Genomic DNA, 12,422 nt, shown 5'->3' on the forward strand with positions numbered 1-12,422 from the left:
CACATGTGCGAGAGTGGCGCGCTCACTAGTGGGCTTTAGCTCGTACAGCCCTTCAAGTACAGGCAAGGAAGGATAGCGGCGGTGAGTAATGTGCAGTAGCGGTGCCCCATGACAGGTGACGGAGGCCGTGTGTGTGTGGGCGGGGGGTGGGGCAAAGGGCGCCCTGGTAAAGTATGTAGACCCCAGGCCCAAGTTTGCCCCCGGGGGGCAACAAAAAAAACGCAAAGGGCTTCAAGTTGGACGGTTTAGAGAATAAAAAAGGCATGTTGTCAAGGAAAACGGCAAGGGGGTCAAGGATTTCCGACACCCAGGGTGCGACCCAGAGGGTTCACATTGGACGAATCTTCGCGCCGGGACTACTTACTCACGCTGCACAAGAAGAAGAACGAGCGACGGGTGCAGGCCTTTGTGGATGCGAAGCGCAAGCAGCGCAAGGACAGCGCCAAGACACGGCGAGAGCAGCGCGAGGAGGCGCGACGGGCGTACAACAACTACGCGCGTGTGCCGATTTTACCTGATTACACGTATCGCTTGCCCAAGCTCCAGGACGACCGGTTTGCCGACGACGACGAGGCCGAGGATAGAGGAGGGGAGAGCGACTCCAACACCCAGGGCAAGGAAATGAGGGAGGAGGACGCTGACATGTCATGGATGAGCGTCGACGATCCTGAGGTGGCGGCCGACGTCGCCAACGAGAAGTTGGCGACCGAGGCATCACAGAGGCGTCGCCGCGCGAAACGACTGGCTACTCTTCCGCACAGCACGCACACGATGCCTGACACCATGATGAACCAAGAGGTCAGTGTCGCTGCTGACACGCACTGCTCCGTCGGTCCGTCCTCCTCAGGCGAGGTGGACAGCGAGTACGTGACGGTTGAGGTGAAACCGCTCTTCAGCCCCTCCAGCGGTGGCGCAACGAGCACCGGCAAAGACGGCGCTGCGTCTGCAAAGACGTTGCCCTCCACCAACTTCGATGACCTCCCGTTTACTGTGCAGCAGGAACTTCGCCGCCTGCGGCAAGAGGTGAAGGGCCCCGCGAGAACGAAGCCTCGGCTGCGCATGATGAAGGAGCTGGAGAAAATCCGCAAGATCCGCAAGCACTCACGCAAGGGCCACGGCAAGCGTAAGGCCTCTGGCAAGCGCAAGAATCGAAAAAAGTAAGCAACGGACTGGCAGCACGAGGGCGGGGTTTGCGCCACCATGAGGGTCCCTCGCACTTCCCCTACTTCCGAGGCACCACCTCTCTGTAGAGTGATTCATCTACCCTTCGTTATTTTGCCATTTGCCGCTGCTACTACGTGGCTGCGCGGCTTCGACTTCGCGTGGGAGGATGTGTGTATTGGCTTTAATTCACGAATAATCGGAGCTCCGGCGGCGGACACATCGGAAAGAGCGAAGTCCAGGGATGTCTTTGTGTCTTTTCCTTCGTGCTGCTCCGTGCCTCTTTCTGCGACTCTATCTCTCTCTCTTGCATTGGTTGTGATGTAGTGACAGCCGACAAGAGAAAAGGGTGTTGTGCGTCTTGAGGAAAATGGTTTGCTTGCGTGCGCGTAGGTGTGCCTCGTCTTTCAGATTACTCGTTGTTTGAACAGGGGAGAGGCAGGTGAGCGATGCGGCGGAGAGGAGGGGTCTGCTGCCTCTTGCGTCAGAGGCCATGCCTTCTCCTTCCTCTCACTCCTCCTCGTCCTATGATGAGGGCTCCTATGCACGACTGAGGCCTGGCTAGCAGGTCGGTGTCTTGTGCCCGTGTGCTCACTCACTTAGCCTCTCACGCTTTTCCTCCGTCTTCTTGCACACACGTTTTTTTTATTACGCTTCTTTCCGACGCGCCGCGCGCAGCTCCTCCCCGCCTATTTTTCGTGATAAGCTGACAGCAGTGTGGTGCCGTCCACTTCCTCCACTCGCGCTCTTTACGTCGTCGTTTGCTTAATTAAGTGTCACTGCTTCCCGCCTTCTTCTGCTGTTTTGTCTGTTGTCGTCGTCACAAGCGGACTCGGAGCACCATATTCTCCGTCATTACACGCACTCATCTTCCGAAGGGTGTGGCGCCATGTCGTCGGTGACCATTGGCGAGCGACAAAAGAAACGTCCCAGTAGCTCGTGTAGTTCCTTCGACTCGAAGCCCCATTATCGGACACACCCACCACGCCACCTGCAGCACCTGGAAGCTGATAAGGCACCGCAATTTATGCCGAACAGTCCCACTGATTCGTCCCCCCCGACGTCGCCAAAGTGCGCTGTGCCACGCACGCATACCATGTCGCCCGCCAACAGCACCATGCCATCCAGCAAGCTTCCTTTCAGCAACAGTGTAACTGGAACTGGCGCAGTGCTCATAGGACCTCTTGCATCTTTCGACTCTGAGACACAACGAGGCATGCTGGCCACCGCTGCTGAGTGTTGTTCTGAGAGCTGCAGCAGCGGCCTCTCGCGTGCTGCGGTGCTGCTGAGCAACCACGGTGTCGCATCTCCACTCGTTACCCCGCGACAGCCCCCCTCGATCTTGGCGGCTTTCTGCCCCCTTACTTCAGAGGCTTGGCAGTCGGGTACCATGCGCGACGGCATTGCAGTCGACGCGAACACGATGTCTACATGTAGTCGCACCGACTCGCGTACAGGTCTGCAATCATCACTCTTCTTTTCACCTGGTTGGCCGCAGTCGAGCAGGTTGGCAGCGGCACAGAGCGCACTGACCTCCCTCATGGGTACGCCGGGCCAATTCTCCACCAATACCGCGGCTGAGGGCGACGAGACGGAGGCCACAGCGCGCAAAACCGCCGCGTTCTCCGCCAACCGCTCCGTGAGTCGTATGTCTTCACCCGTGGATTTTATGCCGGTCTACCCTATGCGGCCGCCGGAGCCTTTTGTGATGGACTTCAGCAGCCCTCTCGTCCCCGAAGTCTCTTTTTTGACGTCACCAAACGTCTGGGCACCGCGGGCAGAGACCGCGAAGGGATTCGGCGCCACGCCAGCGCCGTCCTCATGTCTGCCGTCGGAGCCATTGGAGCAGCAGTCGCTCTTGCGGTCCCCGCTACTTTACTCCTTGATACCGCCGTCCATCCCACCCAGCGCATCTCTCTCATCTGAGTTCGGCTGCATTGGGGAATCCAAGCAGACGCAGAACCGACTCTCGCGCCATCGTTCAGCTGCTTCAGCTGAGCCAGACGATCTTCTTTTGAGGCTGGGCAACAAACTTCGAGTGCGCGGGGCCGCAAATGCGTCGCCGCTGCCTGCTGCTCTGCCTTCCGTGAAGAGCAAACGTAAAAAGCGCGACCATCTTTTCACCTCACCCACGCGGCGCAGCTTTCGCAGCCCATTGATCAACTCGAATGAGGCGTCTCTCTCGTCGTTTTTCGTTGCGCAGGATGCGGAGGCACACAGTACCATTGCGGTTGGCAAGGTGAGCGACGAAGAAGACGCAGCACATCGAACCACCAGTGCCAATGCCCACTGCTCGGGCCTCCCCGAGGACGTGGAAGGAGAAGAAGGCGTTACCGCCACCGCGCCTGCTACTACCACTGATGACACATTCGAAGACTTGTGGGGTATTTTACCTGCAGCCCGGTGTGGCGGCGGCGCAACAGAGACGCCGTCTCACATCACTACATCATCAGCGCCGTTCGAAACCGCGCCTGCGTTCCGTTGCGTCACTGCATTCGCGTCAGAGACACATGAGACAGACGACCAGCTTAGTGAAGAGTTGAACCAGCCCAGCCATTTCTCGTGTGCTGTCATTGAGAAGCAGCGCAATGTGATGGTGCACCAATCTTCAGCAGGACAACAGCGCAACTCAGTCAATAAATTCACCAATCCCCAACGTACAGTGAGCAAGGGGCTGACGCCGCAGCAGCTCCAGCGGCGTTTTTCTCTGCCCCAGGATGACGCTATTGAAGTCAAGCGAAGGAGTTGCCCTTGAATTCATCTTTACTCGCCGCGCATGATTTGCTCTCTCCCTCGCTTTGGTTGTCCTGCCCTGGCGTACTTGAGCGCTTTAGTTTCTCGTTTTTCTCGCATTCGCGCTTGTTTTTGCTTCTCCTCTCTTCCCCCTTCCCTCCCTCCCCTCGTTTTTTTTTTTTGCTTGCGCGTGCGCGCGTGCGGGTCGTGTGACCTGTCGCCGATGTTGAATGACTCGTTCCTTCCCTGCTTATCCTCTTCTTCCCTCAGCTCGGCCCCTCTCTTTCCCGATCTATGCGTAGGTACGGTCTGAGGGCTCACGGACGTATGGGGACAGCAGCCTGACAGGCGGACGGTGTTGAGTGTCACGGGTGATGCTGCTTCCTCCTTTGCTTATTGCTGTGTATCCGTGCCCTTCTTGGATGGGCTCGTTTGTCCCTCGTCTTCTTTTTTTTTCCCTGTTTTGTTTGCGGCTTGTTTTCTTCGTCTTGACTTGGTGGGAGCTGATGACCTCACACCCCTTTTTCTTTCCTTTTCCCCCCCCCCCCTTCCCGTCCCCATCATTTTCTTTAACCCAAACTTTACCACACAAAATCCCCCCCCCCCACTTGATTTCCAAAAAACCAACCCATTTCTTTAAAAAACCCAACAACCCCCCCCCAAAAAAAAAAATAAAACCAACAAAAAATAAAAAACAACCACCCTCAAAAAAAACACCAAAAAACACACCAAAAAAAAAACCAAAAACATCCTCACCCCCCACACTTCCATCAAACCCTTTCTTCCCACTCCCCCCCACTCAAATCTCCCCACCCTTACATCCTATTTCAACCTCCACCTATTCCTTTCCTTTTTTTCCACTTTCACAAACAAAAATCTAACTTCCCTTAAAAACACCAACTCCCTCCTTCCAATAAAACATTAAACAAATTCTAACAACTCTTTCCCCCCCCCAAAATCCATAACCTCTCTTCCTTCATCAACCCAACCTACCAAAATAAAATTTAAAAAATCCACTAATAAAAATCACTCTTCTTCTCCCCCTATCCCGTCTGCTCGCGTCTGTGTGTGTGTGTGTGTGTGTGTGTGTGTGTGCCTCCCCTTCTCATCACTGTGTGCGTGTGTGGGTGTCTCACTTCGTTTACCTTCGTTGTCTTTGCGTTTACTTCTCTTCCTTCATTTTTTACCGCGCGGCGTTTTCTTCTCCCTCTCGCCTTTTACGCCTCTTTTGTTTTCTGTTTTTTTTTTTCCCCTTTCATTCCTCCTTTTTTTCCAACGCTGTTCATCAATGAAGTACGCACGCGTGTGTGCCGGTGCTGGCGGTGAGGGGGGCATACTGAGCAACACCCACTGACCCCTCTTCCTTCCCCCCTCAGACGCACACACGAACACAAGCACATACCAACTACCACAGCTTGCTAACGCAGGGGCACAAGCCGGATGAAGAAATGAGACCTTGGTTGAGGTGCTGCAGAGGCGCAATCGCTTCATCGCACCCGTCTCACGGATTGGACGCTCGCTCACACACATGTGCGCCTCTTCCCTCTTTCTGTTCTTTTCCCTTTTGTATAATTTATCCTTTGACGCTTCTTGGAGCCTTTTTGCAAATGCGTGTGTACTGTTTTGTTGATTGTTTCGTTGCCATGTTTTTCAGTTTGGTGTCTTGCCTCATCACCGACGCATGTTTGCCGGCTGTGTGTGTGTGTGTGTGTGTGTGTGTGTACGCTGCTGTTGTGTGTGCCTCCTTGTCGTTTCGCTCGATGCGTGCATCGCGTGCGTTTTTTCGCTTCTTTGCACTACTTCACGTACCCCACGATTTGCCTGTATAGGTAAAGAAGTCTTAAACACACGAAAAGCTGAGAAAAAGCGCGGTCAGAGAGGAGATGCGGTTTGTGGACCTCCTTTGAAAGAGGTAGCGATGGGCTTGGTGGGGGGGGGGGGTAGCCACGAAGATGTACGCGCAGACGTCGTCTGGCCCCAGAACGTCAGCTTTGCTTCTGTATGGGGGAGGTGCCTCGTTTTACGTGGGCAATTCGGCGTGCTTTTCGCTGATGTTTACTGCGCTGTTATTGCGTTGACGTTTTTTTTTTCATGTTTTTTGTTTTTCTCCTCCGCCACTGTCTGCAGCCAGACGGTTTACAAGCCGAACGCATCAGCCACCCATCCATGCAATCTCGCATTGCTTTGTGGTCCTCGACGCACTTGTTTCGACAGTTTCCCGCCGTTGTCTTTTCTCTGTGTCGCCACGCTTTGCGTTTGCCCGCTCTCTCTCTCTAGCACGTCGACACTCTCTCGCTAAGGCGCTGCCTCTCTCTAGATCTTTCTTCATCTACCTACACCCGCGCACACGTCTGAGAAGGCCTTCCTCTCTCCCCACCCCACTGTACTCGACCAGTGTGCGTACGTTTGTGGCGGTGAAGGAGAGGAAGCGTTGATGGCTATGGCTTGGTGTTTGCGTCTGGGTCTTTTTATGTGTGCTTTTCCTCTAAGTATATATTTGCCCTGAACTTCTTCCCTCGGCACACCCTCTGACTGCACGTTTTGCTGTCTTCCCCCCCCCCCCCCCCCTCTGTTGTGTGTTCACTTCGGATTTTCATGGTCACATGCCGGTGTTGCGGTGCTGCGTTGGTGAAGCAGTGATACTCAAACGACATTGATGGGGATGTTGTTCTTCAGAACGGGTTTTGTCAGAACGACGCTGCCCCTCTCTTCCTCTCTCAATGACCCGCAGTGCTCTCTGTACTGCAACGACGAGCTCGGCACATGTGGGACGGTGGCACCTTTGCGAAAGGCTCGTCGGCTCAGGGTCTGGGAAAGGAGGATGTATGCGTGTGTGACGGGAGGGTGTGGGGGGGGGGAGTTGAAGAAGACCTAAAGAGAGGCGGTGCTGCGTGGGTGTACATGTACCGTGCGTATGTGCGAATTTGTCAATCAAAAGGCATCTAACCCTCCTTCCCTCCCCTTCTCTATTTCATTGCCCACCCCAAAGAGAAAGAAAATTCGTACAGCGCCAAGTTGCGGGAGTGGTGACGTACACCCAGGCTTTCTTCCATGGCCTCTGCACCGCTCGTGGAGTACTCGTCTCCCCCTTTCCCCCTTTGCCTTCCTCCTCCACTCCCCACCCTCATAGTGCTCCGTGCGTTCTATTCATGCGTCAAGGCATACGCTCTCAACCCTCTCTCGGTTTGCATGTCACCTCTTCGGCCGCCCGCACAGACCCACCCACCGTCTCAACCACTGGCAGGAGGAGTGGCACTGGCTCACACCATCCTGACGATCGTGCAAGCGAGTGCCAGCGCGCTCTCTACTGGTGCTCACGTTAAGGTTCATCTTTCGCTTTTTTTTTCCTTGCCTCTACTCGTAGAGTGACGCGGACTGCAGCAGCCACCCGCCAGCACCAAGCAGAGGAAAGAGAGAGAGTTCTGTCGCCGCAGCGCTCGACGCTGACAGCGCTCACAGACGCATCCACACCCACGCGCACAGGTATACTCGGTTTGATAGGTAAGGCGAGAGGAAAATAGAGGAAATGAGGTCTTCGCTATCGCTGAATATTGTGCGAGGGTGCATACGACGCACGCCGCTGTCAGTCAGGAGCACGCATGTGATGCCTCGTCGTCCCTGCGCGTCTACCTCCGCATTTTCACCTCTCTCCGTCACAGTCGCGGACGCGCCAATTCTGCACCATAGCGTTGGCTCTGCTCACATGCATGCCAGCTGCCTCCTGAGACAGCTCTTGAGCAATCGGATACCATGTTCTCTGGAAGCGTTTGTATCGTTGACAGAGGAGTGGTGGGGGCTAGTTGATCGGCTGGTGCAAGTGCCGGTGGTCGCTTCCGATGTGGGCCAGCTGCTGGTGGAGACCACGCACGCCGAAGAGTTTCAGCGTGATCATAGCCGGGCGGAGCTCGAAGAAAAGGTCATTGCGCAATGGGAAGAATGGGTCTGGTCTAGTGTTCCTCGCACGGTACCCACCCCTGCCGCACTTGAGGCCGCTCGAAGTGACGATACTCCGCCCCTTTCCCCTACCGACATCCTCTCCTTCACGCAGTTTGCCGATCTTCTGTACTCTTACGACCGTTATCGCCGGGGCGTTCGCTGGGGTGCGTCCCGCAACGGTGGCGACTGGGTGTCGCAGGGAGGCGCTGCCGCCGCCGCTGCCTACTACCGCCGGCGCTACTTCCTCCACCCGTGGCACGGTATGCACTGCCCTGTCGGCACGGCCCAGCAGATGCCTTACGTGCATCTTCTTCAGTGGATGTTGGCGCGGAAGGGAAGCAGTGGAGAGGCGTCGCCAGCCGCGGCGGAGCTGTGGGAGCGTTACCGCGCCATTGAACCTTTTCAGCCATCCTCGTCTTCTTTCAAAGCCCTCGATGTGTGCTGCCAGAGCGGCTATGTGTTGGACTTGCTCATCCGCGCTGGGGCCGGCGTCGTGGTGGCAGTCGACGCCGACCCTGCTGCACTCGCCAACACAGAATCTACCTATCATGAATATATCCGTGAAGGTGGAGGGAGACGCCGGAATGCCGTGCTGTACACTTGCCGCTGTGAAGGGCTACCTCTCCCAACAGCGATGCGGGCGGGCAATAGCAGCAGCAACACCCCGTCTATACCACAGAGAGGTGGTGCCGGTGCTAACGTTGGAGCTGAAGTGCAGTCGACGAGCGCATCGGCGGCTGAGCGTCGGCGCCGGCGGGCCAGAGAAGAGGGACGCGGCTATAGCGGAGTGACGTGGCTCAAAGAGGAGGGATCTTCCTCCGGCGTCGAGAGCGCTGACGCGGCGGCTGCCACTGGTCCGTTCGATGTGCTGTACATTCATCCCCCTACCGCAGTATCCACCTGGCCGGTCGTAGCGGCGGAGCAGTTTAACCTGCGCAAAACGATGTGGTGGCACAGGCTGACTCACAGTGCCGACGCTGAGGGGCTGGACGCGGGCCTTCTGCTTCCGTATCTCCCGTGTTCGGCGGCACCAGCACTCACACGCCACAACCCTCTCGCCACGCGCTCCGGCCTTGAGCGGGCACTTGACGCGCTTCGTGCGGATGTGACGGGGCGCAGCACTGCTCCGTCTCCGTCTGGTGACGAGGCACCGCGTGGCGGCGCCCTCCTCACCGATGAAGGGTACGTAATGTTCGTTCTGCCTCGAACACACGGCACTGACCTCCTGCGCCGAGAGATGCCCGGAGAATGTTCGTTGGCGGACTGGGTGGTGGCGCAGCTGGACGGTTACTACGATCTGATTCTCCGCCGGCGCTGCGGCACGTACGCTTCCCCCTCGACGAGCAACACCGCGCAGTCGTCGAAAGCGATGGAGAGCACGCTGCTGGGTGTCTTCCGTGATGTACAACGCAGAGTCGCGGGAGCTGCGAGTGACGTGTCAGTAAAGTGGGCCGCGGAGTTGCAGCGCATTTCTCGGGAGGACATGTGGCACGACGTGCTGGTGTTGCGCAAGAGCCGGACAATGAGTCGTCGGTGTACCGCTTGGCGTACGGAGAGTTTGGGGCAGGATCGGGCGGCCGCCACCAGCGCGGTGCAGTGGGAAGACTCGTTCGAGTACAACGAGTATTGTCCGCGCGGGGCGGTTCCACACACAAGCCACCACTGGACCGCCCTGGTGCCCACCTACTCGTATCTCGAAAAGGACTTCTACGAATCTCCGAATGCCGCGCAAAACTTCTTGGCGGTGGGTCACCCCGTCTCCGCCAACTCGGCAGTGCCTACCGGATATGACGTGCCTGGCAGCGCGACCCTGAGCGCCCCAGCAGCAAGGGAGCCCAATCAAGCAACCGATGGTGTCACAGATGCTACGCAGTTGGCGTCTGCGAACTTTAACGCCGTCTTTTCACAGGAGCTGCGCACGCGGCGCCGCTCGAAGCTGCGCAAGTTGGCCCTGAGCCCACTACAGCGGCAGGAGTGGTATATCGATGAGAAGCTGGTGAAGTCGAGTGCTGCCAAGCTAGAGCTGCTCAACGAACTCTCCAAGTGGGACCTGAAGGACTACGACAACTGAGGGGAAAATGGTTACAGGTGAGCTGCACGAGTGATGTGTTACACAGGAGCAGGTTGGGTGGTTCCCTTGGATGTTACTCTGCTTGTGTGTCTCTGCGTGTGCATCGCTTGATGGCATCATACGTGGCATTCCTAATCCCACGCCTGCGCGTCTTTTTTCACAGAGCTCAGGTAACTTTTCGCTTTTCATGCGTGTGCGTCTGTGTGTCCATGGACTGCATGCTGGCAAGCCTGCCACATCGAAGCTGCGGAAAGCAGATGCAGATAGGCGAGGAGGGAGGCACTGCAGCGGTGTACCCACCCTCTTTCGTTCCTTCCTTTCCTCCGCCTCTACCACACCATCCGCTGTTCTTTGTGTGTCTGCTCTAAACCCCCCGCACCCCAAATACAAGTACAGAGGCTCAGCAAAGGCAGAGGAGGGCGCTGGCGTGGCGTGTTGTGCAACACGAGAGCACATCTGCTGACATCTGTGCCGCCGCGGTGGGCCTCTCTCTGCGCTCCTCCTCCTCCTCCTTTGCCCTCTCCCCCTTTTCCCCTCCGCTTCTACGTTCGCACTCTACCCATGTCTGGGTAGAGTGCGCTGCTCCTCATGCACTCTTTTTCTCTCTTTCCCTCTCTTCTCCTCGTGGGTGTCATTGCTTCCTCCTCTTGTTCTCTTTCAGCAGCAGAGTAGCGCCGCCTGTAAATCTGTGCCCCCCCCGCTCCCCTCCCCCTCCCCTTACGCGTTTTCATCAAGCCCAGCACCACTGCTCAGTCACGCATCAAAACCTCCTTTCGAGTCTTCTTGTCGGTACACGCCCCCCCCCCCCCCACAGGTCTCCGCTCTCCGTTCTCTTACGCCTACCCACATTCATCATTCTCTCCTCTCTGTCACGTGTGCACATCGCCGCCATGACGGAGGAAATTGTCGCCCCTGCCATGCCGCAGTTCGAGAACGGACAACCCAGTTTTGAATACGACCACATCTTCCGTTGCTTCAAGGAGAAGGGTAATGGTTTGCTCTTCCGGATGGTCAACTCACAGCAGAAGAAGTGGGCCTTCTACAACGACACAGCGGACACCATCATGCAGGTCAAGGCTCGCTTCAGCCCGGACTGCAAGGTTGAGAAGCTTAACCGAGCCCGCGCAACAAAGGTGCCTGTCGGCACAGAGGAGAACCCAGACCTGTGCGAGACGGTTGTGACCCTGGAGGTGTACCCCTTGGTGACCGAGCCGTTCATCAAGGGTGACGTGAATGGGTTCCAGCTGGAGTTCCATACAGAGCAGATTCCGGTGAACGACGTAAAGTTCATGAACCGCCACTGCCTCTTGCCGCACTACGACAAGGTGTACAAGTGCTTCAAGAACGAGGGCAACGGTCTGCTCTTTCGCCTTGTGGACGAAAAGGAGGGTAAGTGGTACTACTACAACGACACACGCGAGTTCCGCATGACAGCCACGGTCAACTTCCCCAACGAGGACGATGTGAAGCCGCTCGGCAACACGGAGACGGTGCCGGTCCAGGACGACGACAGCGCGGTGGTCTACCAAATCACGGTGGATCCAGGCAAGGCGGAGCCGTTCATTGAGGGAAGACCCACCTCCTACCACCAAGCATTCAACGCGGACCCGATCGACGAGAGCTGCGTGAACCCGAAGGAAGCGCAGTACGTCAACAGCGAGCCGGACAGCAGCATCATCGACGTTAGTCAGTGTAAGGTGTTTAAATGCTTCAAGGAAAACGGCAACGGACTACTTTTCCGCCTCGTGGACGAGAAGGCCGGTCGCTGGGCGTTCTACAACGATACACAGGAGTACGTGATGAAGCCCAAGGTGCGCTTCTTTGGCGGAGCGCTCGTGGTGCCCGGACCGGATGCGCATATGGCGCCCGACCCAGAGGAGGAGGATACGACTGTGGTCACTATCGAGGTTCCCCCGTGCGAGACACGCCTGTTCATCGAGGGCCGCCCTGCAAAGTACGAGGTCTCTGTGGTCGCCGACAGCATCCACAAGAGCGTGCCGGAGGACAGCCCGGAGTTCGCTCATGGTGAGCCAGACCGCAAAGTGATGAACTATGACGCTGTCTATCAATGCTTCAAGGACAAGCCGGATGCCCGCCTCTTCCGCATCGTTGATTCCAGCCGCCAGCAATGGGGCTTCTACAATGACACGACAGATGTTTTCTTCACCGCTCGCTTCACCTTCGACGCCGAGGGTAAGGTCCGCACCTTGGGAGACACGGAGAAGGAGCAGAACAGTGACAACGAGACCCAGTACGTTGTCTCCATTCCACCTCTGACGACGGTGGAGTTCGTGCAGGGTGACGTGAGGGGCTTCAAGTCGCAGTTCACAGGCAAGCGTAAGGTGTCCTTGCAGGCATCTGCGTAGGGACGTGCACTTGCCATTCAGGCAAACTCATGTACAGCACATCCTGTTGTCCTCTCCGCCTCCAATACACGTGAGGGAAGAGGGCGCAGTCGCGGTGTTGTATGGATAGTGAGTGAGCGTTGGTGAAAAGAAGAGTGTAAGAGAGGAGGGTGAGC

At 56.8% G+C, this 12,422-nt stretch overlaps 4 protein-coding genes across 4 annotated transcripts; all 4 read left to right on the forward strand.

Moving 5' to 3' along the window:
- Window positions 1-621: 621 nt before the first annotated feature.
- Window positions 622-1,161, forward strand: LBRM_20_0170 (conserved hypothetical protein; the record flags this gene model as incomplete). The annotated part of the gene is made up of 1 exon (XM_001564254.1): window positions 622-1,161. The coding sequence occupies one exon, from the start codon at window positions 622-624 to the stop codon at window positions 1,159-1,161; it is 540 nt and encodes a 179-aa protein (XP_001564304.1).
- An 889-nt stretch (window positions 1,162-2,050) lies between these two features.
- Window positions 2,051-3,916, forward strand: LBRM_20_0180 (hypothetical protein; the record flags this gene model as incomplete). Its single annotated transcript, XM_001564255.2, has 1 exon — window positions 2,051-3,916. The coding sequence occupies one exon, from the start codon at window positions 2,051-2,053 to the stop codon at window positions 3,914-3,916; it is 1,866 nt and encodes a 621-aa protein (XP_001564305.2).
- Window positions 3,917-7,420: 3,504 nt separating this feature from the next.
- LBRM_20_0190 (conserved hypothetical protein) lies at window positions 7,421-9,901 on the forward strand (the record flags this gene model as incomplete). Its single annotated transcript, XM_001564256.2, has 1 exon — window positions 7,421-9,901. One exon carries the CDS (start codon window positions 7,421-7,423, stop codon window positions 9,899-9,901), a length of 2,481 nt encoding a protein of 826 aa, XP_001564306.2.
- An 890-nt stretch (window positions 9,902-10,791) lies between these two features.
- On the forward strand, window positions 10,792-12,267 carry LBRM_20_0200 (conserved hypothetical protein; the record flags this gene model as incomplete). The annotated part of the gene is made up of 1 exon (XM_001564257.2): window positions 10,792-12,267. The coding sequence occupies one exon, from the start codon at window positions 10,792-10,794 to the stop codon at window positions 12,265-12,267; it is 1,476 nt and encodes a 491-aa protein (XP_001564307.1).
- Window positions 12,268-12,422: the final 155 nt, after the last annotated feature.

The sequence above is a fragment of the Leishmania braziliensis genome (genome assembly GCF_000002845.2).
Source record: "Leishmania braziliensis MHOM/BR/75/M2904 contig, possible fusion of chromosomes 20 and 34".
In the NCBI taxonomy this organism is placed as follows: Eukaryota; Euglenozoa; class Kinetoplastea; order Trypanosomatida; family Trypanosomatidae; genus Leishmania; species Leishmania braziliensis.